The sequence below is a fragment of the Natrix helvetica genome (genome assembly GCF_964273705.1).
Source record: "Natrix helvetica genome assembly, chromosome: 7".
Taxonomy (NCBI): Eukaryota; Metazoa; Chordata; class Lepidosauria; order Squamata; family Natricidae; genus Natrix; species Natrix helvetica.
This window is the reverse complement of record NC_138558.1, coordinates 48,703,586-48,729,054: the sequence shown is the minus strand read 5'-3', so window position 1 is coordinate 48,729,054 and position 25,469 is coordinate 48,703,586. Positions and strand designations below refer to the sequence as shown.

The following is a 25,469-nucleotide window of genomic DNA, read 5'->3' as shown; positions in this document are numbered from 1 at the left end:
TTTTGCCAGGTTCACCTACATAGGAAGTTTAAGCTTAATAAAAAAAAAGGCCGTACTTGAACAATGGTTGTGTACTGCTATTAATGATATAAAATTGTTCATTTGAAAAATTAATATAAGTGATGGTATAACACTATGGATAAAATTCTAATAAATGAGTTGGAAAGGTTTTAGCCTTTCAATTCAGATACGGATCAAGATGTGATTATGGTTTCAGAGGTTTTTAGCCATTGAAGACAGCATAAATATCAGAATATTGTAAATATTAACAGTAGGTTGTAAAGCTTATTTTAATTAGGTCCTAAGTAATAATGAACACTTATAATGCAACCAATATTAATTTTCCACTCAAGATATTTCATAAGGAAGCTTCCTCTTTATAAAACATGGATCAGACAGAATCAGTTCAAATGTGCATCTATAAATTCATACATAAAAAATTAATTGCACCAGATCTTTTATCTCTCTGTCATGTTATTCCTTCAGTTCTATAGATCATCTCTAAAAGTAATGCCATTTCCCCTTTAAAATTATATCTGTCTGCCATGCCTTGAGCAGAATACTCATTTGTAAACAAAATGGTGATTCATTATTGAAGCTGAAGGGCATCTTTTTACCTAGATGTAAATTTATCATTTTTAATGCCTCACAGCTTGATGCCTGAAAATCTCATCAAGTACTCGGAAAGCTTCCTTGACACAGATTAATGACCCAAACAATTAACTTAATAAAGGAAATGAAGCAGCAAGTGCAGGTTGGAATCGGGTATAGGAAATTGTGGGCCAAAAGTGATCCTTAATGCAAATACAAATTTAAAACAGTTATATGCAAGATGTCATTTCATTTGCTTGGTAGAAAATCACTTAGAGACTACTATGCCGATGTTAAGATTATATGTTCCTTAATATATTCATATTTTGGAGGCAACTAACTCGGTCCTAAGATTGCTAGAAATGTTGCACAAGCCCATCAGTTCTGCAGCATTTAAAATGGAAACATAATTTCAGTGCTTTTTGGAAATTGAGAATCAAAGTGAAATAATGTAAAATGTCACATACTTTCATCTAAAAAGAAAATATGGAGTGATAAATACTTGGCACCTAATTGATGGCACTCAAGAGAGATTCTTCAACATATGTTTCTGCAAGCAAATATATACTTTGTCTAGTCTAATTATACTGATCTTGAGAATTTCTGATTAAATTTGATACTGTGACTGTTACATTAAAAAGAATACAACAGTTCTGAATTTTTCTTTATAAATAGATGAATTTGCCCATATTGTAGATCTTTTAGTGAAACTACATTGCAGAATTCTTGTATTCAGACACTAAACTGTAATTAAGTGGATGATGACATCTCTGTAATTGCTTGAGAGATACTATCACATTTTTTCTGTCACTAAGAAAGCCAATTTTGTTGAAGTGGCCAAAAGCCATGGTAAATAATTTTCTATATACCCAGTTGCAATGATTTATGACTAATGACTTTCACACTTATTTTATTAGACAAGAAGTGGAATTGTATTTATTAGTTTTGGATACTTTAATATGAGATACTCTTGATAGATGAGTACATCTATGTGAAGATAGTATTAATCGATATGTTCTAATGTAGACTTTCTCATTTTGCACTTTTAGCAAAGATGCAAATCCAGTGGATGTAAATGTCCGGTGGGCTTCTCATGGGGGGCCGAATCATGAAAGACACAGAGGCTGCTTTCTCGGGATGAGGAGCCCAGATCTGACTCCGTGGCTCTCTTTTATTGGTTTCAATAGGGTGGGTGGCTACACATTCATAAACAAGAAAACTACGTAATGAAAAGATACAATTTCATGTATGGAAAACTTCACATGTACATATATCATTGATTAGACAGTCAGAGATATCACCGTGACAGTAAGGGATGGAATGTTTATCTATGAGCCCCTTTTTTATGGGGGCCATAAATAAAAATGTTGTTTCGAGAAATTCCTTAGTGCCCTTGTTTACATCACACTCAGAAGTGTTAGACTTCATGGCACCAAATAAACAATTAATCCCACATAAATCAGAAGATCTTCAACAAGTGGAGAGTATTGGATAAGAGTTTATTATATATAAGGTGTTCTTTCACTGATATTCTCCATATTGGAAAGTTCTATTCAATATTAATAAAGGATCAACAAATCTCCTCTCAACTTCTGCATGTTATAAAGATTTCCTGCAGTACCTGAGCTAACAATTTCTCTGTTCAGCAACAGAAAGGATTGAATTACAAATAACAACATTGAGGCTATATTATTGTTTTGGAACCAAGAATGATGAATAAGTTGGATGGGAAATGAAAGGGTATGTTACTCATTCGTACTTGAACTCATAGTTCAGATCGCTCAAATTCTTCTCTATTAAAAAGATAAAACTAGGGAAAATATTATGAATGGCTTAACACTTTTTAAAATTGCACAAATACTTCACATATTTGGAGGTGAACTTAGAAATGATTCTCCTATAAAACATGAATTAGGGAAGTGTCCATGGTTAACTGTGTACAACATAGTTACATTTGGTCAATGACTGTCATTTCATTTGGCTTAATTATTATATTCAGTAGTATGTCACCAAAAGCTCATTATTAATCTAATATAGGTGAAACTTGAAAAATTAGAATATCGTGCAAAAGTTCATTTATTTCAGTAATGCAACTTAAAAGGTGAAACTAATATGAGGTAGATTCATTACATGCAAAACAAGATAGTTCAAGCCATGATTTGTCATAATTGTGATGATTATGGTTTACAGCTCATGAAAACCCCAAATCCATAATCTCAGAAAATTACAATATTGTGAAAAGGTGCAATATTCTGGGCTCAAAGTGTCCCACTCTAATCAGCTAATTAAGCCATAACACAAACACGCAAAAGGTTCCTGAGCCTTTAAGTGGTCTCTCAGTCTGGTTCAGTAGGAATCACAATTATGGAAAAGACTGCTGACCTGACAGTTGTGCAGAAAACCAGCATTGACATCCTCCATAAGGAGGGAAAGCCTCAAAAGGTAATTGCAAAAGAAGTTGGATGTTCCCAAAGTGCTGTATCAAAGCACATTAATAGAAAGTTATGTGGAAGGGACAAGTGTGGAAGAAAAAGGTGCACAAGCAGCAGGGATGACTGCATCCTGGAGAGGATTATCAGGAAAAGGCCATTCAAAAGTGTTGGGGACTTTCACAAGGAATGGACTGAGGCTGGACTCAGTGCATCAAGAGCCACCACACACAGACAGATCCTGGACATGGGCTTCAAATGTTGTATTCTTCTTGTCAAGCCGCTCCTGAACAACAAACGTCAGAAGCGTCTTACCTGGGCTAAAGAAAAACAGACCTGGTCTGTTGCTCAGTGGTCCAAAGTCCTCTTTTCTGATGAGAGCAACGTTTGCATCTCAATTGGAAACCAAGGACCCAGAGTATGGAGGAAGAATGGAGAGGCACACACTGCAAGATGCTTGAAGTTGTGTGTGAAGTTTCCACAGTCTGTGTTGATTTGGGGAGCCATGTCATCTGCTGCTGGTGGTCCACTGTGCTTCATTAAGTTCAGGGTCAACGCAGACGTCTACCAGGAGATTTTGGAGCACTTCATGCTTCCTTCCGCAGATGAGCTTTATGGGGATGCTGACTTCATTTTCCAACAGGACCTGGCGCCTGCCCACACTGCCAAAAGCACCAAAACCTGGTTCAATGACCGTGGGATTACTGTGCTTGATTGGCCAGAAAACTCACCTGACCTGAACCCATAGAGAATCTATGGGACATTGCAAAGAGAAAGATGAGAGACATGAGACCAAACAATGCAGAAGAGCTGAAGGCCACTATTGAAGCATCCTGGTCTTCCATAACACCTCAGCAGTGCCACAGGCTGACAGCTTCCATGCCACGCCACATTGAGGCAGTAATTGCTGCAAAGGGGGCCTAAACCAAGTACTGAGTACATACGCGATGCTTATACTTTTCAGAGGTCCCATATTGTTCTATGTACAATCCTTGTTTTATTGATTGCATGTAATATTCTAATTTTCTGAGATTGTGGATTTGGGGTTTTCATGAGCTGTAAACCATAATCATCACAATTATGACAAATCACGGCTTGAACTATCTTGCTTTGCATGTAATGAGTCTATCTCATATATTAGTTTCACCTTTTAAGTTGCATTACTGAAATAAAGGAACTTTTGCACGATATTCTAATTTTTTTAGTTTCACCTGTACATGTATCTTATTTTTTAAAATTAGGAAATTATCAAAGTTTCCTTGCTTTACACTAGAGTTATGTTTTCACTTTTATAAAGTGAATTTGCATAAAGCAAGACACTGAACTGGAAAAAAAGGAAGGATTATAGAAAATACACTGACAAATGTGCTTGTAAATACCAAAGATTTATGTTCTTCAAATATATTTCTTTCATGTAATAGGTTCTATGAGTGAAATTATTTTATCCATCTTTTCTTTATATCCAACATACATGGTTATCATGACAGATAAGCAGTTAGAATGCATCACAACACTATGAATTTTTGCTCAGCTTTCAATAGCAGGTCATCTAGGGTGAGGTTTCTTCACAAAGTCATGATTAGAGAGATCTTTTTCCTTTTAAGTATGGGGGTTACACAAAATATTGATGCCCATTTTGATGCCATCGCTATTACAGGTTCAGATATGGAAAAGAGGATATACAATTGTCATATCCACAGTAAATAAGGATAGTGAGGGAAGAAAAGTGATTTTGTAAGAAAAATATTCAACATATTCAAGTGATTTTTTTTTTTCTGGAAGAAATCTTGACATCTTTTCAGACTGTTTTGCACCTGTGTGCACGCACACCCAAGAAGAATTATTGAATGAAATAATCAATTGCCATTTTGAATTTGCATAAAGGGAACCTGTATGTCATCCGAAGTCAGTCTACCTTTTCTTTACTTTAAAGACATAGTTTCTCTTTGAACTGTTTTTTTTCTCTAGCATAACTGCAAATTTGGAAAGTGTGGTGCTCCAAAAAGGCATGAGGAAGACCAAATTTGGATAGGATGCTGACAACTATCTGAGGCTTGACAGGATCAGATGTGAGTTGGAGTTTAACTTTTGAAATATCACAATTACTCTTCCCTTTACAGATATGTATACGACAATTTTCCACTTTTAAATGAACAGGCAGAAAGATCTCTGTAAACAAGGAAAAACTTCTGATGAGGTTGGGTTTCTTCGTGGATTCAACATTGGAGGAAGGAATGTATTTTTGAAGTTCTGAAAGATAAGAATGGTATATTATAAATAAATAAAGCAAGCAGACAAGCAATTTTTACATGTTTCATAAAATACTAAAGCACTCTCCTGTCATGCATCCATCAGGATAATCTGGTTTTTAGACCTGATAGTTCCTTGTTAATATTTTACTTAATAACATTAATATTGGAAAATGTTCCAAGTATGTTTCAGATCAGTAAGTTTCTAGCTTGAGCATAGAGGCCCTAATGATACAACCAACAGATAAAGTAGTCAAAAAGCAAGTAGTCTCACAGAAAAAGAACAAGTAGCCTAAGATTTAAAGAGGAATTAGAGAAGAAAATTCTTAATTCATTACCTATACAACATTTCCCCTTGTGGTCAGTAGACTGTGGAGAAGTGAGACTATTAAAACTTACTTTTAATTGGATGAAAAGTACTGTTTAGTTAGTATTATAGCTGGCAGCTACAATTAGGAACAGCTATCGGAAAATCATACTGATCATTCTTTACTATTATGAGTATAATATAAGTATTTAAGAACTGGAAATTTTAGATTGTGTTATTAAACATGACTCAGTTTAGAAAACTACAGTTAAATTTACTGCCTGATTCAAGTTAACAGATATGGACTTATCCGAAAATAGAAAACAAAGAACCATGATTTTAAATTTCAGAAAAGCATATTCTGGTGGACTAACCAGAACAATTTGAAAGCAGAATCAATTATTTAGAGCAGAAGGGGCCACTCTTTGGCTAGATGTGTTTAAAGCAGAGGCTGTACAGACATTTTATCCTAAATATAATTTAATCTATACCCAAGGATAATTTAATCTGATATCCTTCACGGAGTAAGTAATTTGATTCCATGATTATATTGAATTTGTAGAACTTTAGTGCTGGTACATTGTGTGAAAGGAATGCATATAATCGTTTGGATCCAGTTTTCTGAAAGTATCTGTATAATTTGGATAGACATTTATATAATATTTATAATTTGATAAATATCTGGAATTTAAATAAAAACTAAGAATTAGTGTTTGAGGAAGGTGAAACTAACACCGCTACCATTATCTAGTTTGTCAGCCTCTCACAAAGTCTTAAACTACACAAATTGCACCAATTCTGTATATAATTCATTTGGTGTCACTCTGATTTAACAATCAATACTTGCTGGCATCATTAACTCAGTTTACATTATGCCATTTCTCTTGGCATGATCACTGACACTTTGGTTTTTTTAGTTTTCCGCTTTTTGATGGATATCTTGGTTACTAAATATCATAGTATTCTCACTTCCCCGTAGTTTTTTTCCATAGGCCATGCTATAATATTAATTTCCTCTTGAGGGAGCTGCTGCATTATTTTGTGCTTGTGTTTTTCAAAAAATAAGAGCCACTGTTTGCTTCCAGGTTTACCACACAGAAATGCTTCAATGTTAGTTCACTCTGGCGAATGTAGATATTTGTTATCTGAACAAAAGGCAGACGTTGTACATTACTGTATAACAGCAATATACCAGTTTGGTGCCATGATTTTCCCCTTGCAAAGAATCTCCTTTAAAAATATGAATGTTATATAATGAATGTTAAGCACACACACAGATACAGATAGACCAAATCTTCACTGTCACATTATCAGTCATTGTAAACCTGAGACTTCCATATTTCATATAATTGTGAATATGAAGCAGTCAGGAAGATTTCAATTGTATCTTAAAGAATGCATGAGTCTGAATTTCACAGCTGCCAAAAATTTACAACTCTAGCTGAGGCAAAGGAGTGGAAAAAATAAAAATCCCCACTCCCATGTTTCTTACAAGCTTCCCAATAGAGTTCATATTTAATGCTCTTTGACATTCTGCTTTTTTGACATTAAATAATTAAGACCATAATTGCACGACCTAGGAATAATCACTTGGCTGAACTGAATGAATAGGGCATTTTCCCTTTAAGTAAAGGGCATTTATAATTAGATCGTTAGATACAGCTAGCTGTATAGCTAGCTAGCTGGTTAGCTAGCTATAGACAGATGCCAAAAAGGATTTAATGATATAACATAAATTGTGCATGCCATTATTGTTTCAATAAACATTCAATAAACATAAACGGGAAGATATAGCAATTCATAGAATCTCACATTCTCTGATGTTCAGCACTTAGCTTGCTTCTGTGCACAAGAAAAATGTTTTCGTCCACAGGTTTATCCCCAATTATTTCACAAGGGGAACTATATATGTTTCTGCTGTGAAATAAAAGGGGGGAAATCGAAGACTTTGGAGCTCCAAATGTACACAAAAGATAATGCAGGTAGTCCTCATCTTACAACCACAATTGAACCCAAAATTTGTTGCTAAGTGAGAAATTTGTCCCATTTTAAACTTTTCTCACATTTGTTAATTGAATCCCTGCAGTTCTTCAATTAGTAACACAGTTCTTAAGTGAATCTAGTTCCCATTTATTTTGTCAGAAGGTTGTGAAAGGGGATCATATGACTCATCATAAATGTAAATCACGTGATCCTTGAGATGCTGCAATGGTAATACGTGTGAAAAATGGTCATAAGTCACTTTTTCCACTGCCTTTGTAACTTTGAACAGTCATTAAATGAACTACATGACTACTGGTATAGGGTTGGTGCACTAGATCATATACTTTTCTGAATGGCAAATATATTTGAATTGCTGGATAGTACTAATATTTGGACATACATGATGTTTAAGAGAACAATATTTAATATTACACAACGTATTTTGTATTCATCCTGTTCCTCTGGAATTTGTCCCTTACTTCGCGAAGACTATGCCAATTTAACAGATCTTACGGGACCTATTCTCTCTTTTAGACTGTTAATGAATCTGGTTAAGCAAGACTATCATTAATGACACCTCTTGAACTTTACTAGACATCTTTCTGTCAGGAAACAAAGACTAATTTTTCACCACTCATTGTTTCAAAATTATTGTTTAGTACAGTTGATACACAGCAAGCCAGCCAACTCACCTGCTTAGCTGCAGGTGCCATATCGTACCATTTATTTAAAAAGTGCCCCAAATTTTTATTTCTTGAGGGCTACAATTCAGACTACTTGGATTGATAATAATGAATTATAGATTTTTCTCTCCTATTTTAGGAGAGAGAGGAGTTTTATCTCCTATTTATTTAAATGGTTAAATGTAGCTTTTTTTGTTAGATAGCAGATAAATAAGCACACCCTCCATGTCTAAAAAAGAGCATAAAGTAAGTTTTGGGACATAAAACATTTCTGTGAACCAAAAATAGAAGCATTTTTTAAAAGATAGACAAGCTAGACATATGCTTATATGAAATTTAATAAAACAAAACTGCTTATTGTTAATCCATATTTAGAACACTTTCATCAACCTTACAAAGTAGTCCAGACAAGAAGTGCACCCAGAAGAACTAGCTCTACCTTAAAAGAATCTTGCAGGTCTGAAAGATTCCCCCTTTATAGCCCAAGAAACTAATTAGGGTACATATGAGACTTTGCACCTTCCATTCTTTCTGCACTCAGCTGCCTCTTATCTGACTGTTGTCCAATCTGCGGTTCTTCTTCCTGTCTTCCAAGGTCATTCCCACATATCATAATTTTCTTCAGATTTAACAGTCACACATGTAGCCTTGGGTCCTCCTAAAATTATTTACACATATTTATAGAAGGGAGATCCCACACTGAGCAGAGGTTGGGTTTGATTATCTCAATGAACCTTTCCACTTATATGATTCAGTGATTCTGTCCTATTCCATACCTTTGCTATAGCATTAATGTCCCTCCTAAAGCATTTCTAGAACACTACTAGATGGATTTGTTATCCTTCAACTGCCAGAATTCTTAGTGGGGCCATTGCTGAGAAATCTAGGACTTAAAATCCACACAACTGCAGGTGCCATGTGGATGAAAACTAAAGTTTCAATAACTGTTCTGAGCAGTGTGAGATGGAATGTCAGGCATTACTGAAAGAAAAAGAAAAACTGAACACTTTAATTCTAGCAACTTTGAATTATCTTATATTAGGCAACAAGAATAAGTCATGTGGCTTCTCTCTATCTTTGGCAGTCCTTACTGTGGGGTTAATTGGCTAATCAGTAGTTGGCAAACCACATTGATTAAATCAGTCAAAGTCCACATTCCTTCCTCTTAATCCCTTTGCTTACAAGAGACGATGGAATTTACACGTAGACATCACATTCCATGCAGCAAATATTAACTAAGTAGAGAGTCATGTATCTATATCATGAAGTGACCATGAAGTGTCCATGAGGAAAAGCATACATCTGTGTTCTGACCCCCCTTCCTCCGTTGCCCACACAGCACACACACTCCGGAACAGTACAAGGGAACAAGGTTTATTACACGAACAGACAAGAGGTTTCGTGGCAGCAAGCCACCAAGACAAAACTCACAGGGACAGAACACAAAAGCAGCTATCCAGCTTGCCAGGATCCCAGACTAGAGTTTCTGGCATAAGTCCTTTGTTGACTGCTACGCAGAGCCTCTCCAGAGTCAACCCTTTTATAACCTAAAAAGGGCGTCTCCCAAACAGCACCTGAGAGCTCTTTACTGCCTATAATTACGCCCACGCTCCTTGCGTCTGTGGGCGTGCTGGAAACGGGCATCTAGAAACGCCCTGCTAAGTTCTGAGTCACTGTCCTCCCCACTGCTCCAAGGCAGGGCATCGGGAGTCCTCCTCCTCTGGCTCTCACCGCTGCTCCATGCCTCTGGCGCCACCTGGTGGCCGACCAGACTCTCGGATCCCTGCTCAGCCTCCGAATCCTGTCCAGGATCGCCCATCTCCTCTGGAGCTGACTCGTATGGACTATCACTCTCGGAGTCTGATGGCAGCGGCACCGGCTGGGCCACAACACATCTCTAAACCAATCAATGGTTGCCAAGTGTATTTTCTGTCCAATGAGCTTTTGCTAGTCTGAGAAGTTTGACAATAAAAGGGAGCCCCGAACAATGCTCTGGGTGGGTGCCCTTCCCATCAGGGTGCCTTCCATCGGGTGGCCTTCCCAGCACAACCTTACTCCTGTCTGCGTCTGCTTTTTCTACGTAACCAACACTTACAATTTTCTATCATGCTTTGTTTAGCAATACTTCTCACTTCATCTAAAAACTGAAGGTTGCTGAGAAAAATGAATGGAAATAGTCTTAAAAATTTATTTTGCTCCATTAAAAAGGAAGAGGTGATGATTTTAAAATACAGGTAATCCTCAACTTACAACAATTCATTTAGTGACTGTTCAAAGTAATAATGGCACTGAAAAAGTGACTTATGACCATTTTTCATATTTATGACCATTGCAGCACCTCTACAATCATGTTATCAAAATTCAGATGATTGGCAACTGATTTATGATGGTTGCACTGTCCCAGGGTCATGCGTTCAACGTTTGTGACCCAGCAAACAAAGTCAATGGGGAAGCCAGATTCACTTAACAACCATGTTACTAACTTAACATCTACAGTGGTTCACTTAAAAACTGTGGCTAGAAAGGTCGTAAAGTGGGGCTAAACTCAATAAATGTTTCACTTAGCAACATACATTTTTGGCACAACTGTGGTTGAAACTCGAGTACTAGCTGTGTACTGTACCCAGGGATCTCATACAATGATAAGCAATACAAAAATGAGAAGAGAAAGAAGGAAAAAGAGAGAGAGAGAGAGAAAGAAAGAAAAAAAGAAAGAAAGAAAGAGAAGGAAGGAAGGAAGGAAGGAAGGAAGGAAGGAAGGAAGGAAGGAAGGAAGGAAGGGATTTCCTTAATTAATTCTGTGCATTTGATACCATTGTCTTTTATGGCAGCACACGGACAAAAGACTTGAATTACAGTTTCAGATAAGCTTCAGCTGGACTAATCAGAATGCATGACTTGAATACAAACCAGGCTACTCATTATTTTTATTGTTAGAGGGCTACATATCTGAATGGAGGGATTCTTGAAAACTTACTCCTATTAAATATTGATATTCAACACATGCTTTCTAACAGGCAATCTATTACAGATATTGGCATGTTTCTGTCATGTATGAGCCCTATGTAAAGAGTATTAGCTTCTTTCCTATTACTCATAGATTCAGAGTAGAGAAAGTATTCATTTAGCATAGTAAGGCAGGATAAATGAATGCAGTGATATTTTAGTATCAAAGCAAATACAATACAATACAAGAAAAGGCAGATGTTCTGGAAGAAAAGATAGAAGCACCAGTCAGATAAAGTTTTGCAAAGTAGGATAAAAGCGACAAAAAAAAAAAGGAAAGTTGAAGCAGCAAAATTCTGAGAAAAGCGCACTAATGAAAATAGAATGGAAGGAAGCAGAGGTCGAAGGAAAGAATATTTCTTTTGTCATCTGTCTACGATCAGTCAATAATGTATGGCCAAGAATCCTAGAACTCTCCAGATACTCCTGAATTACTAATCTAGCAATCCTATGGCTATGGACTATAGTGTTGTCAATCAGGCAGTTTGTATGGAAGTCTTATCGGACAGGCACATTCCATCCGTCTCAGTGCAATGAGATTTAGATATAAACACAATTCCGAAGTCAAATATTCAAAAGCTGAGTTCATCGATGTTTTTTCTGCATAATGAGGATATTATAGGCTGTGATTAATTAAATAGAAGACTGCATATGATACCACTAGTACTGATTAGATCAGGGGTGTCCAAACTTGGGAACTTTAAGACTTGTGGACTTCAACTCCCAGAATTCCCCAGCCAGCATGGCTGGCTGGGGAATTCTGGGAATTGAAGTCCACAAATCTTAAAGTTCCCAAGTTTGGACACCCCTGGATTAGATCATTAGCAAACCTTGTTTCCTCCATTTACATAATGTATATTTATATCCTGTTTAATTTTATTTATTTATGGCCCAGTAAATATTTTCGCTATGGTGTACCTGTTGGCAATATGGCTACTAGATAATACTAACATCATTCATGCTGCTTTACATTTTAGATTGCTAATAAAAATGAAGATAAATTAAAATTACCTATAGAAATGTGCTTCAATAGTTTCTTTTACGACGACTACATATAGTTTCAGAAATAATAAAATATTTTCAGATCTCTGACATTTTTCTTATGAAAAGCTGGGCCTAAACAGTTTTTAAAATATTTTAAATGCAATGGGATTGCATTTACTGTAATCCCATTAATTATATGATGGGATTACATTTGACTTTCCCATCAGAATAGAAATGGATTAAAGTGACAGGACAACCACATTTGACCAAATATGGATACACTGCTTTGCATAATCAGATATTCCTGAAATAAGTTAGATGGGATTAAAATCAGATCTTTTCCACAAAGTATAGGAATAAGGAAAGATTAGCATTCACACTTCATTACTATTCACACTTGCAAGTTTTAAGACCTACAGAGGATTTTTCTTCGAAGTATTAACAATGGCTAACAGTTTAGAGATTAATTATCAATTACATCACTTCAATTCTTATTTGCTTCCAAGATCTTTCAAGGTCCTGTGTCAAGTCCAGTCTTTGCATCTATAATTAAAATTATGGCATTCCTTTATTTGAAAATGTGATGTACTTATAATGAACTGCTATCACATGGGCAGGAGCTTTAATACTCAATTTCTCAAAGCTTTGAAAAATAATTAATTTTTTACTGTTTAATTTAGCCACAATTCTCTCTCACTGGCACACTTGCTAAAAGAATGGATGAGTTCATTTCCTTACCATGCCGCTAAAAGTAGAAAAATGGATCGCTCTTTCATTTATGTCATTTTAAGTACTTTTAACTTATGGGGAAAATAGATACTATGTTTGTAACCAGGTTGGCATATGTAGTTTAAGATAATAGACTTTCAGGCATACTTACCCAGACTAAATCCTAGTGATTCCAATGAGATTTACTTCCAGGTAAGAATGTTGAAGACTGAGCTATCACCATAAAATACCCTAAAAGAAGAAGAAAAAGTTTTCTTGTGTACTCCTATCTCATGTTTTCCACGATGATCACAGATTTCATTTTAGCTTGCGATTCTCACAAAAATACTCTTGGCTTCCATGCTTCCCTAGATTAGAAAATATTAGCAATGTATAAGGAGCAAACTAAACAGTTTATACAAAGTTCTACATAATCCACAGACACTGGTTCTAAAACAGAGATTTGTAAAAAAATAAAATATTTACAGATATTGATATAGACATTCTGCCGTATTAGCAAGATGGAAAACATTGCCTCTCCCATTTTCAACCACAGGTAAAAAGTTCACAAGTGAAAAGTAAGGACTCAGGAAAGCTTATTTATAGCATCTGATGCCAAAATATGCACATTCCATACTTACGTTCTTTCAATGAGACATTCCTGTCAAGAGAGTAACAGACCACATATTAGAAGAGCTACGCCAATCGGAAGTGGACAGTGAAGATGTCTTCACACTGCAACACTGTTGGGGAGGTTGCTGATATGTGATTGGCTACAGGGTCATAATGTATTGAGTATTACACACATCATGACAGATTGTCAGCTATGTTGGTAGACTACTGAGGTAGCAAGGTTGTAAGCTATTCTCCTGCCCATTGCAGTCCAGCTTGTAAAGATAGAGAATATCTCCATCTTTTGAACCCATTACACAACTAGGCAACACTTTTAAAAATTACTGATGTCTCATGATTAATAAACTTGTTTCATACATATTCTTATAAGTCTAATATATATTAGACTTATAAGGTCTAATATATATATTAGACTTATTCTTATAAGTCTAATATATATTAGACTTATAATTAGACTCAGAGTGCTGTCGGCCAGACAGTGTCGGCTGGTGACCCTCAGGGGGAGAGCCTTCTCTGTGAGAGCGCCTTCCCTCTGGAATGAGCTGCCCCTGGAGCTTCGCATAATCCCTGACCTCCGGTCCTTCCGACGTGCCCTAAAAAGTTGGCTTTTCCAGCAAGCCGGCCTGGCCTGTTAATTTTAACTCATTTTAAATGTATTGTCTTTTAAATTCGGTTTGTTTTTTTGGATATGGATTTAATCTTTTTTTTAAACTTTTGGGATGTGTGTTTTTTAATGTTGTACGCCGCCCTGAGTCCTTTTGGAGAAGGGCGGCATATAAATCCAAACAAACAAACAAACAAACAAACAAACAAACAAACATGTTACATGTACGGTATCAAATATATCTTTGAAAGACAGAATAGACTTACAGTGTGTAAAATCAGTCAAAATGTTTTATAAACACAAACCACTAAAACTAATTTGAGATCTGGGGGGGGGGAGTTTTTTTTTTTTAAAAAAAACATGATCTCCTTATCTTTCACTTTCTCAGCTATTCTTCTTAATTGTACCATTGGCCTCTGACAGCTTAATGCCTTATGCATTCCTCATTTTCTGGGCAGATCACTAATTTGTAATGATAATTAGGGACCCCTGCTATTCCATCTGAGACTTAGATCTTGAGGCTAATTAAAATGAAGTGTTGCACATATGCAAGCAGCTGATAAAAGTGTTGCAACCAGGCACCTGGAATCTAGGCATTTGGATGGCATCAGAAAACAAAAAGAGAGAGAAAATATATTGCCGAGCAACAATGTAAAGAGAACAGGCAGTAAGCCAGTCATCAATGGAAGGTTTCTATCACTAGTTTCAGACTGGGAATTCTTAACTATGCTCAATGATTGCTTTTTTGGTAATGGTTTGCCTCTGATTTTTATAAGAATATATATATCCTGTTACAGGCAGTCCTCATTTAGAAGCCACAAATTGGGACCAGTGGTCATTAAGTGAAGTGGTTGCTAGGTGAAACCACAACTGTGCTTCTGATCATATTTTAGCTTTTCTTTGCTTTACAGACCTGTGAATATTGATTGCAGTGCTATTTTTTTCATTGCTGTTGTAACTGCATATGCTTGGTGTATAAGGTATGTCCTAAACACATCTACAGACAGTGGATAGGAAATTCTAATTTCCTTGAGCAATCATCTGAAGTTAACATATTTAATCTAATTTCAATTGCAGACACATTTTTATAATCAATGTCTTTTTAAAAGTTGTAATGTAGTAGAATATCTCTGGGGTGTACCATGTGTCTTTAAGTATTCAGTTTAATTGACTTACATCAGAACCACAGTTCTAGGTTTAGAATAGAGAAAGCTAGTCAAAGTCTAGAAAAGGTCATTATTTGGGATGTCACAAAGCAGTGGCAATCCAGTTAACTATATTTGTACAGTATGTACAAACTGTACTGTACATGTACAATAATTGTTGTAGATATCTTTGAGATTCACAACCTCAAGAGTGCCAGGAGAGGGCTGAATGGTATACACATCTGGGTGAGGACTAGGGGTATAATTTTTTACTGTGAAATTATCTCTGTTGCATCAAATCTGAAATAGTGTCCAAAAGATCACACAATGGACAGATTCACAATTCCAGTTATATATGAATACCACGGGGACCATTGTAAATCAGGAATATGAGATTACAATTATTTTGCTATTAGCAAAGGTAAATTCAGTTAAGGAAAATCAGCTCAACTTATTATACAATGATTGTTTCTACATATTTGTGCAGAATAATGCATATTTGTAAACCGAAGTAAGAACAGGCACCAAAGTGATATATATAAAACAGTGACATCAGTAAAAGATAATAATAGTGCTATAAAGTGACCTTTGTCCTTCTGGGATATTTATTAATACAAAAATATTTATTGCAGCAATTTTTGGAGGTCAGTTTTGTTCATCTCCTGCAGCAAAACAATGGATGACTGACATCTTATATATTGCTTCATTTTATTGTGCAAAATGCCTTACATCATTCATGAAATGTGAAAGGGACACAGGCAACATTATCTTCTGTCTGTAAGCTTTCCATGTTATCCTACCTTTTCCATTTCTCACGGATGTGAGTTGTAAAGCACATTTTAACTGATAGCACTACACGCTATCAATTTTGAAGCATCCATACGTTTTTTTTGTAGGTTCTGGAAACACAGAGGCACTTTTTCTTTGTCCATGTAGCAACTATTTGTTGTGAGGAAGCATACAGTCTAAATTTTCTTGAAGAGCATCATGACAGGTATGCAGAGAAGGACAGCTCTTCAATTATTCTATGACTAGATTTAGTGCACATTTGATCAAAGTAGAGTCACATTTGATGGGATGAGATTGCAGTACTATTTCTACAAATGCTACTTCTCACACCCAAGGCATATTGGAATATTGCTGGTGACAGCCAAGTTTCTAATAATCTTTGGGGCAACCTGAGATCTCTTTGCTTCAAACATTCCAATATAATAAATCTTCTGTAAAAAAAATAGAATACTTTGATTTTCCACGATATATGTATATCTAGGAAAGTGATTTTATGATCTTATTTCAGAAACAACAACGTGATCGAAACAGTACAACATAAACTATACTTACATACACAATGAATTGCACTATGACACAAATTAAAACTACTGAAATACAGATAGTCCTCCATTTATGACCACAACAAAAATTTTGTTGCTAAGCAAGAGTTTTATGCCCCATTTTAGGTACTTTCTTGCCAAGTTAAATAAATTACTGCAGATTTTTAGTAACATGGCTAATTGAATCTGGCTTTGCTTGTCAAAAAAAAAAATCACAAAAGGTGATCACATGACTGGAGACACTGAAATAATCAGAAATATGAGTGAAGCGTCTGAATTCTGATCATGTAAATTCACGGGGATGCTGCAACAATTGTGTTGACAGTTTATCTGCAAACTTTCTCCCCTTTTTTGTCCCTCCTGGGGCCTTGAGATAGGAGCATACATCAGTATGACCAGAAAGCCTGATTCAAAGCAATTTAAAAGAAGTAGTTTGGGAAGACTGATCTAACAAATGTAAAGGAGCAATGAGATTGAACGTTTTACAAAGTGTAAAGCTTGGACTTCTTTTTCCTACAATCTGATCCCAATTAAAATAGCCAGCTTCAATTGCTCCCCTTTTAAAAGTTTCTTTTTTTTCCTTTTTTTTAAATTGTTCACCTTTCTTCTGACTATAAACCACATTCCTTTTTCCTTACAACAATCTTATTAAGGTAGAATAGACTGAGATGACCTTTACTGGGGAAAAAAAAATTCTCAGTATCTTTTACAATACAAAAGAAACGGTGGAAACAGCCTGCAACAATGTATTTAATTTAAGTTGTAACCTGAAGCAATCCAAAACTTGGATGCAGGGAGAAGCTGTTTTCGTTTTCTTACTGGCAGAAAAGGAATTCGACTGCTTACGCTGCCCATGAACTTCGAATGGAGTTGGAGCACATATTATGCTTCAGAAAGGAAAAAAAAGACTCCTATCCAGAGCCTGCAGTTCAAAAGCTCTTTTCAGGCCGGACTCCCACGCACTCTGCTTGCGTTTGTGAGCTCACCAAAAGCAATTACGAAAGAGGGGCGGCCTCGGCTTGGGCGGAACAGCCAAGCAGGAGCGGCGGCGCGAAATTTGAACAAAGCTCGCCATACGTTTTTCCTTTTTCTTCCAGGATGGTGGAAGGTCCCGGTTGCAAGCTGAACGGGGAGAAAATCAGTAGACGAATTGCCCCGGGTCAAACCGTGAGGTGTGTGCGGGGAACTGCGCTGGTCCCTTCTGCGCCGCAAGTAGGAACCTTGAAGAGAAGAGCCGCCGACGGCGTCTCCACTGGGGTTAGTAGCGCCCGAGGTTCTTCCACGGAGGGACGGGCAAGAACTTCACATTCCACTCCCACGAGCTTCTTGGGTTGCAAGTAGGTCCGAACTGGATGGGACAACTTCCCTTTCTGCGCTCTTCTCTGAGGCAAGGGCAGCAAAGCACACCGAGTGCCTGTTGAGTGATGGAATCTTTCAAAGCATGTTCTTTTTTGTGTGGACCAAGAATCCACGTTGTTTAATTGCCCTAATTAAACTATGAGTTAGGGCCTAACTCATTATTTACATGAGGGAATCTGGTTGTGGCAATCATGCTCGGGTACTGGACCTTCCAGAGTTTGGGTTCAGGCCCTGGGAAGAATTCTGTGGACAGTAGGAAGTATTCATAAGTAGCAGGTTGGTTCCCATATCATTCAGATGCAGGTACCTGTTCACAAATACTGTTAATGACTAAAATCCAGAGTAGCAGAAATAGACTGTTAACTGCTAGTAGGTAACCCACTTAAATAGTCTAATTATTAGTATTTGTTTTACGGTTGGATTAAACCTATTAATTATTGAATCCAAGCTACTTTGCAACTTATAAAGTGGAAAAGGAGTACATGCATGGTTCAAGTAACTCTAATTTAGGCATTCCGCTTAGTACTTTCATTCATAATTGCATGGCAAGCCTGGCCTGAATTTGATCTGCCTCTGATTGGCAATGTTGTGCAGTACTATGCAGGCTACTATGGCGTTTGACAGCCTCTATGCCAGTGTCTTGTTCCTAAAGAATTAAGAATATGCAAGCTGCCCAGTTACTAAACAATCCTTTATCCCAAGAGTTATTTGTATATTAGAATTGCAAAAGACGTAACTGATTGATAGGAGGTTAACATAAGCGGCACAGTCATCTCATTCTTAGTAATTATACGTTTGGACTATCGGAGTTTTTCTGGCAGGGTTTTTGTGTGTGGCTTTTTTCTCTCCTTCCACAAAACACTTAAAAAGAAATAACCAACATCTGTAATATATTCCTGCCATTAACATAATAAATCAACCATAACAAGTCTGATTAATATGAAGAGTTGGAACAACTCCGGCAAACATTGAACACATGTAAGAAATAATGAGGAAAGTGTCCTCCAGTCACTCAATCTAATTAGAAAGATGGCAATTTTATTATATTTGTTTATTATAAAGAAGCCGGTTACACAACATCCGCTATAGTTAACTGTCGTTAGCTTGCGGAAAGATCACATTCAGAAATTGGCATATATCTATATCTATATTATGTATATAAATTGGGTGGGTGGACTTGTTTATTTGTTTAAAAATGTGCTAATGAGGAATACTATTGGTATAAAGGCTTAGGACAAGAAGATTTTTTTTTCTTTGCTTCCGTTGTACACAGCATGCCACTTCTCTGCAAGTTTTGATCACTAGTGTTGCCAGCATAAAATTACCCTGTTGGGGCTTGTGGAATTTTATAGGGGAAAAGATGTTGGAATATAAATGAGCAGCTTGGATTAATGAGCTGTGAAAAGCTAAGCCTGAATTCTGGTTGGTGGGATGAATATACCAAGAGAATTGCTGCCTCTGTCTTCGTTTGAATGCAGGCAAAGAAGTGTCATTAAGAGGAACATGATCCACAAAGTGTTCATGGATTTTTAACTAGGGGGAAATATTTGGTAGATTCTATATTTTGGTTTGTTGATTGTAGCTGAAGGTCATGTTTGGCATCCACTTTAAGCATCTCAGTGCTACTACTTTGTAGATAATTTACAAATATGTTTACATTAAATGTGACCTGGTATTGCTATCTTGCCTCACAGATAGTCCTATGACTTGGTCCAATGCTAGATATCAAACTCCTAGAATATTGGATATTTATTTAGATGATTGGGTTTAACCAGAGATCAGTCTGTACATATAGCAGCTTGTCCAGTAAAATTCTTCCTGCTACACTTAAAATTCTTCCTTAATATTCAGTATGAGTAGCTACGGTATTCTGGTCATGGTTAAGAGTATGGTTCAACAAAGGGTGGATTATAAACTTTCATTTTTTTGTGGATTGGGTGGTTTTTCCTTATTGTAGCGCAAGAAAGCATGAAATTCTACCATTTTCACTCTGTAGAAATATATAATTCAGGAACATTTTTATATCATCAATCTACTGTTTGTTTAAAAGTGAGCTTCACTCATACGTAACATTCACAGCAAGAAAGCACTGTCATATGTTTCTAGTCTGCTTTATTGAGTGCCTGAATATTCATTGTTAAGTCAGTTGTGAGATGTGTTCCCACCTGATCACCACTTGCTGGGAAGGGAAGCTCTTATAGGGATCAAAGAAGCTGTGGAAGTGGATGCAACTAAAAAAAAGAAAAAGAAAGCAATGATCTATCATACCACTTAAGAGGAAAATACTAAGAAACCATTCTTGTGAAATTCCATTGATTTATATCTAGCTATTCACAGCTGATTTTGGAACTGAAAAATTATAACTATCCCTATTCACTTTCTGCTTTCATGAACTCAATGCCAATGTCTGATTGTGTCTGAAATCAACTTATACCATGACCTTCAGTTTCAGTTTACAACATGTTTATTTCACAAAAGCATTTAAAAATTCAAAAGGAAATTAGCAACTGCGAAAACAGCAATCTTGAGTCTTTTAATTATTTACTATTGTGTATGTAGCTGGGAAGATACTTCATAAAGAATGTCAGCATATTATAGTAGAATGGCAAATACTGCTAAAATATTGCGAAATGAGTTGCTAAATATCATGAAATTTGGGTTCAGCTTTTAAAATACATTTTCAAATGTTTTTTTCCCCTCTAAATAATTTCTGAAGGATTACGAAAAATATATCTGTATTTTGCATTTATGGAATCTTTGCCTGACACTCTTATCTCACAATTGCAATTTTTTATATTAGAAAACAAAGTTTCCCTATATTCCATTAAAATGCACTTAAAACTTAAATCAGCAGTATTATTTAGATGTTTGAGTTTTTAGACTTTCTGTCAACAGTGGTAATTGCTCTGAGTGAATGGATAAATTTCCTTTCCTTTCTCCTATGTTTCATAGGCAATTAGCAAATAAATATTAATATACTTCACTACCAAGCTATATAGGTATTCAATTATAAAAATAGATTATGAAATAATAAGGTAGAATCTGTATTGCATCTGAAAATATCCTCAAATTCCATTTTTTATCTGGAGTTTTCTGTCTGAATTGTCTCAGATATAGAACTACAACACTTGAAAACAGTATTTAAATATGGTTGCTTTAACAATTCCAGAATTGCTTGATTCATCAATATCCAGCTTCTACACTGATACGAGTATAACTGCATATAGCATTTATATTAGCACTTTTATCAAAACTTGTTATTTATTAAAATATTAATGAATCACCTTTCAAGCCATATATATCTCTATAGGATACAATATTAAATATATCTTCAACACAGTAGTCAAATATAAAACAATAGCCAGTGTTTATAAGTAGGACATTAATTTTCAGATTCTGCATAATTTGAGTGTGGGTTGCCACATGAACATTTTCCACAGAGTGGGCATCACAATGGAAAAGGTCTTGTTCTTAGAGCACATGAAAATAACATATCGGACATAGGAGGGCCTCAGCTGATGAACATAAAAGACAGACTAATCGATACTATTCTGACAGTGATGGTGAACCTTTTTTGGCTCGGGTGCCAAAAGCACACACACGTTCGCGTGCCCACCCCATAATTTAATGCCCCCCCGTGCCATTACCCCTGTGCATGTGAATGTGTGCATGACCCTACCTGTGAATGCGTGCACTGCTATCTTGGAGGCTGGAGAGGGTGAAAACGGCCTCCCCTGCATCCCGGAGGCCCTCTGGAGGCCAGAAACGGCCTGTTTTCTGACTTCTGGAGGGCCTGGTAGCTCCGTTTTTTGCCCTCCCCAGGCTCCAGATACTTTCTAGGAGTCTGGAAAGGGCGAAAAATGGCCCAACACACAAACCGGAAGTTCGGGAACAGACTTCCGGGTTGCCCATTGGGCCATTTTTTTCCTTCTGGAGGCTTCCCTGAAGCCTCCGTAGGGCGAAAAACAGCCCAACGTGTAAACTGAAAGTCCATTCCCCAACTTCTGGTTTGCAGGTTGGGCGGTTTTTCGCTCTCCAAAGGCTTCAGGAGGCTTCCCTGAAGCCCCTGGAGGGCAAAAAGGGGCGAAAATCAAGACCAAAAATAAGCTGACAGGGCAATGCCTCGCTCAGAAATGGCTGCCTGTGCCATCTTTGTCATGTATGCTGTAGGTTCGCCATCATGGTTATAGGATCTATATTGAATGATACGAATACTGTAGCTCTTTCATTACTTGCACTTACCTACAACACAATCATGCTTTGACCTCAGCAATTCCTATGATGATATAATATTGACATCAACATGTTTCCAGGCTAGGTAAATGACAAATCAGCAGACCCCCCAACTCTTTTTGAAGAAAAAGAAGGGACAAATTTGCACTTGTTGGCCAAGTCTCTATATTCAGTCACTGCCTTTCTTGCCAAGCATGAAACCCTGTTCCTCAAAAGCTAGTAGCTACTCCTGCTCTCCTGGATAGAAATAATTATGCAGCCATAATGAGGTCTGTTTTTAGCTCCATTGGGCCTATTCTGCCCTGAAGTCTTTCCATATGTGTTGTAGTTCTTAATTATTATAATGTTAATTATTTCAACTTGGGCGATACCCAAATGGGGTATGGAAGAAGGGATTCATGCCAGCCAAGCGGAGCGTAAGCAGAATTTCAGTGAGGTCTTTCGGATTCCTGCTGTAAAGCACTGGATGGCGTTTTCCATGATAGCTGTGATGTATTGAAAAGTAATGGCAGCAAAACCAGACAAGCAAACCAATCATTTTGGCAATGATTTAGAACAGATGCGGCCAAGGTGGAATACGAATTGACCAAGAAAACAGCAACTATTTTGTCAGCATTGTTTTATACTGACTCAGTGATGAGTAAATAATACTTAAACTCAGTGGTGAGGAAACTAGACTCAGCCAACCATTCAGTGACCGTTCAAAGTTACAACACCACTGCAAAAAAGTTACGTATGACCATTTTTTCACACAACTGTTGCAGCATCCCCATAGTCATGTGATCAAAATTCGGGTGCTTGGCAACTGGCATGTATATGACAGTTGCACTGTCCTGAGTTCATGGGATCCTATTTCTAATCTTCCAGTCAACTTCTGACAAGAAAAAATCAAAGGGGGAAGCCAGGTTCACTTAGTGACCATATGATTCACTTAACTGCAGTGATTTACTTAACAATTGTGATGAAAAAAGTCATGATACAGGACACAACTCACTTAACAACTGCCTTGCTTTGCAACAGAATTTTTAGGCTCGATTGCTGTCGTATATTGAGAACTACCTGTAATGAATTACGTCTCATAAATGGATAAATGTGAAACCAAAGTTTAAATTTCTTTCCTAACATTTATTTTGTTAATATTTTCAAACTCTTTAGATTACCGGAAATAAGAATTTGTGCCAAAGTTTCTTAGAGGTGCTTAATGGATGTGTGTACTCTGGCGTGAAAACTTTGGGGAAGGAACTTTTCATGTACTTTGGAGAGAAAGCCTTAAGGTGAGAAAGATATATTCTTAACTTTCATCATTCAAAGGAATTACCGTGACTTATTTATCTTTCTTAAAAAAAATTATTTTCTTCTTGCCCAGATACAAAGTAAACATTTGATTATACCAGCAATACTAAAGACTATGAACTTCATAAGTATGAACACGACTTAACACAAAATTGTCGTTCTATAGTAAGCAAATAGATGCCTCCTCTGCCGTTTTGTGGGTCATGAGCCAAACAAACCCATAGTATTTTAGACCCCACTAAAATCATACGTGAATGTTTAAATCTTGCAGTAAATAAATGTTTAGTTTAGTTGTCCCACATTTAGATATTTATATGAATTAGCTTCAACCAAACAAACGATTTCTAGAACTAAGATGAGGTTGACATTAAGCACAGTTATATTCTTTTTAAATTTATGTCTCAAATTTATAGGGTCATACATGTCATACGAAGTGACTTTTCGAACACATTCTTGCAGGCATGGTTTGTTGAATCACATGCCAATATTGAGGGTACTTTAGTGTTTGGGATCTAATGGGCACATTCTTTTCCCTACTATCACTCTCTTAGTACTGTATGTTTTCCTCAGTTAATGGCACACAGCTGAGAAGACAAGAGGTCTTTTTTTTAGACTCTGGCTTTATCATTTGTAAAAGGCTTTGATCAGTTTGGTGGAATGGTTAACACCTGAAACTAGAAACCAGGAGACCCTGAGCTCTAGGTCTGCCTTAGACATGAAGCCAAGACTTGGCCTGATCAATTCGTCAGCCAAAGGAAGAATACAAGAGCAAACTATTTCTGAAATCTTGCCAAGTAAGGTAGTTCAGACAGTTACTGGGACTTTTTTTTGTTTTGGAGGGAGAGGGGGGGAAAGAGAGAGAAAGAAAAGAAAGAAAGAGGCTAGTGGCTACGGTGGTATTAGGCTGAAAGCCACATAAAATTAGAACAACAATTATAGCATGCTATTAATCACAACCTAATAATTTATGATTATCATTGTATTGGAGTAGTCATAAAGCTAGAAGTAGTTCTGAATAAAATATATTTTAAAATACATTTCTCTTCTAGGATCCACTTTGGCATGAATGGTTCTTTGCGTATAAATCCAGATGCAAGCCAAAACAGAAGTGTAGCACTAACAGCCTTAGAAATACAATTTACTACTGATTTGATTTGTTTCTACGCTGCAACTGTAGAGCTTAGGTAAAGCAACATATGTTTTACTGGAATATCTTTCATGCAGGAAAGAAAATATTGCCATTCAACAGTGGGGAGCTTGCTTAAATCTACTGAAAATATGCTTAATTCTAGTAGTTCACTTCATTTGCTTTATATAGATTGATAGTGACTGTATGGAGAAAAGAGGTTTTTAAAATCCCAGTGCATGCTTAAATTGTATATTTAATGACAAAAAGCCACTCCCTTGATTCATACTTGGCAATCTCTATCATAAGTTACAATCCCCTTTTACTCATAAATGTTTGTATGTATTAAGCTCTAGTGTTGTATTCATAAAAAAGTTGGAGTAATTGATTTTTAAAACATGTTTGATTAAAAATGCACCTAAAAATCAGCCAGCAGAGATTTTGTTTAAGCTATTAATATTTAGCATGAGTATTATAAAAATGAGCAGGTGGCAAACATTCTTTATAGATGCATGCCTTACTTCTGTGTCTCTCTAAATCCCCTATATGTTGATTAACAGCTTGCTCTTGATCATGCTTGTTAAGAAATCATTCCTACTGAGTTCTTTGCAAGCATACTTGGGAGTAAGTCCCATTCACTTATATCCTGTTATGTTTTATGGGGTTAATTATTTTTAATTTACCACAGCTTATATATTTACATGTGACGTGATTTCTGCTTTAGGCATTATGGTTAATTGAAAACAAGGGCTAAAACTGATTTCTCTGTGGTTCCAACAAAGGAGGAAAAATAGGAAAGCTATAA

At 36.5% G+C, this 25,469-nt stretch overlaps 1 protein-coding gene and 1 long non-coding RNA gene across 6 annotated transcripts in view; one reads left to right on the top strand and one right to left on the bottom strand.

Moving 5' to 3' along the window:
• Window positions 1-5,171: 5,171 nt before the first annotated feature.
• On the bottom strand, window positions 5,172-17,778 carry LOC309395300. 4 transcript variants are annotated; one of them, XR_014175873.1, is made up of 4 exons: window positions 17,640-17,778; window positions 13,113-13,192; window positions 7,389-7,493; window positions 5,172-5,270 (listed from the first exon to the last, which is right to left on the bottom strand). It is a non-coding gene; the product is annotated as an uncharacterized lncRNA (long non-coding RNA). The 4 variants fall into 4 exon arrangements; XR_014175874.1 differs by lacking the exon at window positions 17,640-17,778 and adding an exon at window positions 17,421-17,520; XR_014175876.1 differs by lacking the exon at window positions 17,640-17,778 and adding an exon at window positions 17,473-17,520.
• The window catches only part of NEIL3 (nei like DNA glycosylase 3), a 20,549-nt gene continuing 12,719 nt past the window's right edge, over window positions 17,640-25,469 (top strand). For both annotated transcript variants that reach the window (XM_081959381.1, XM_081959382.1), the window contains exons 1-3: window positions 17,640-17,910; window positions 23,401-23,519; window positions 24,588-24,722. In XM_081959381.1, coding sequence (XP_081815507.1) covers window positions 17,752-17,910; window positions 23,401-23,519; window positions 24,588-24,722 — 413 coding nt within the window. In that variant the 5' untranslated portion in view covers window positions 17,640-17,751. The remainder of the gene's footprint in view (window positions 17,911-23,400; window positions 23,520-24,587; window positions 24,723-25,469) is intronic.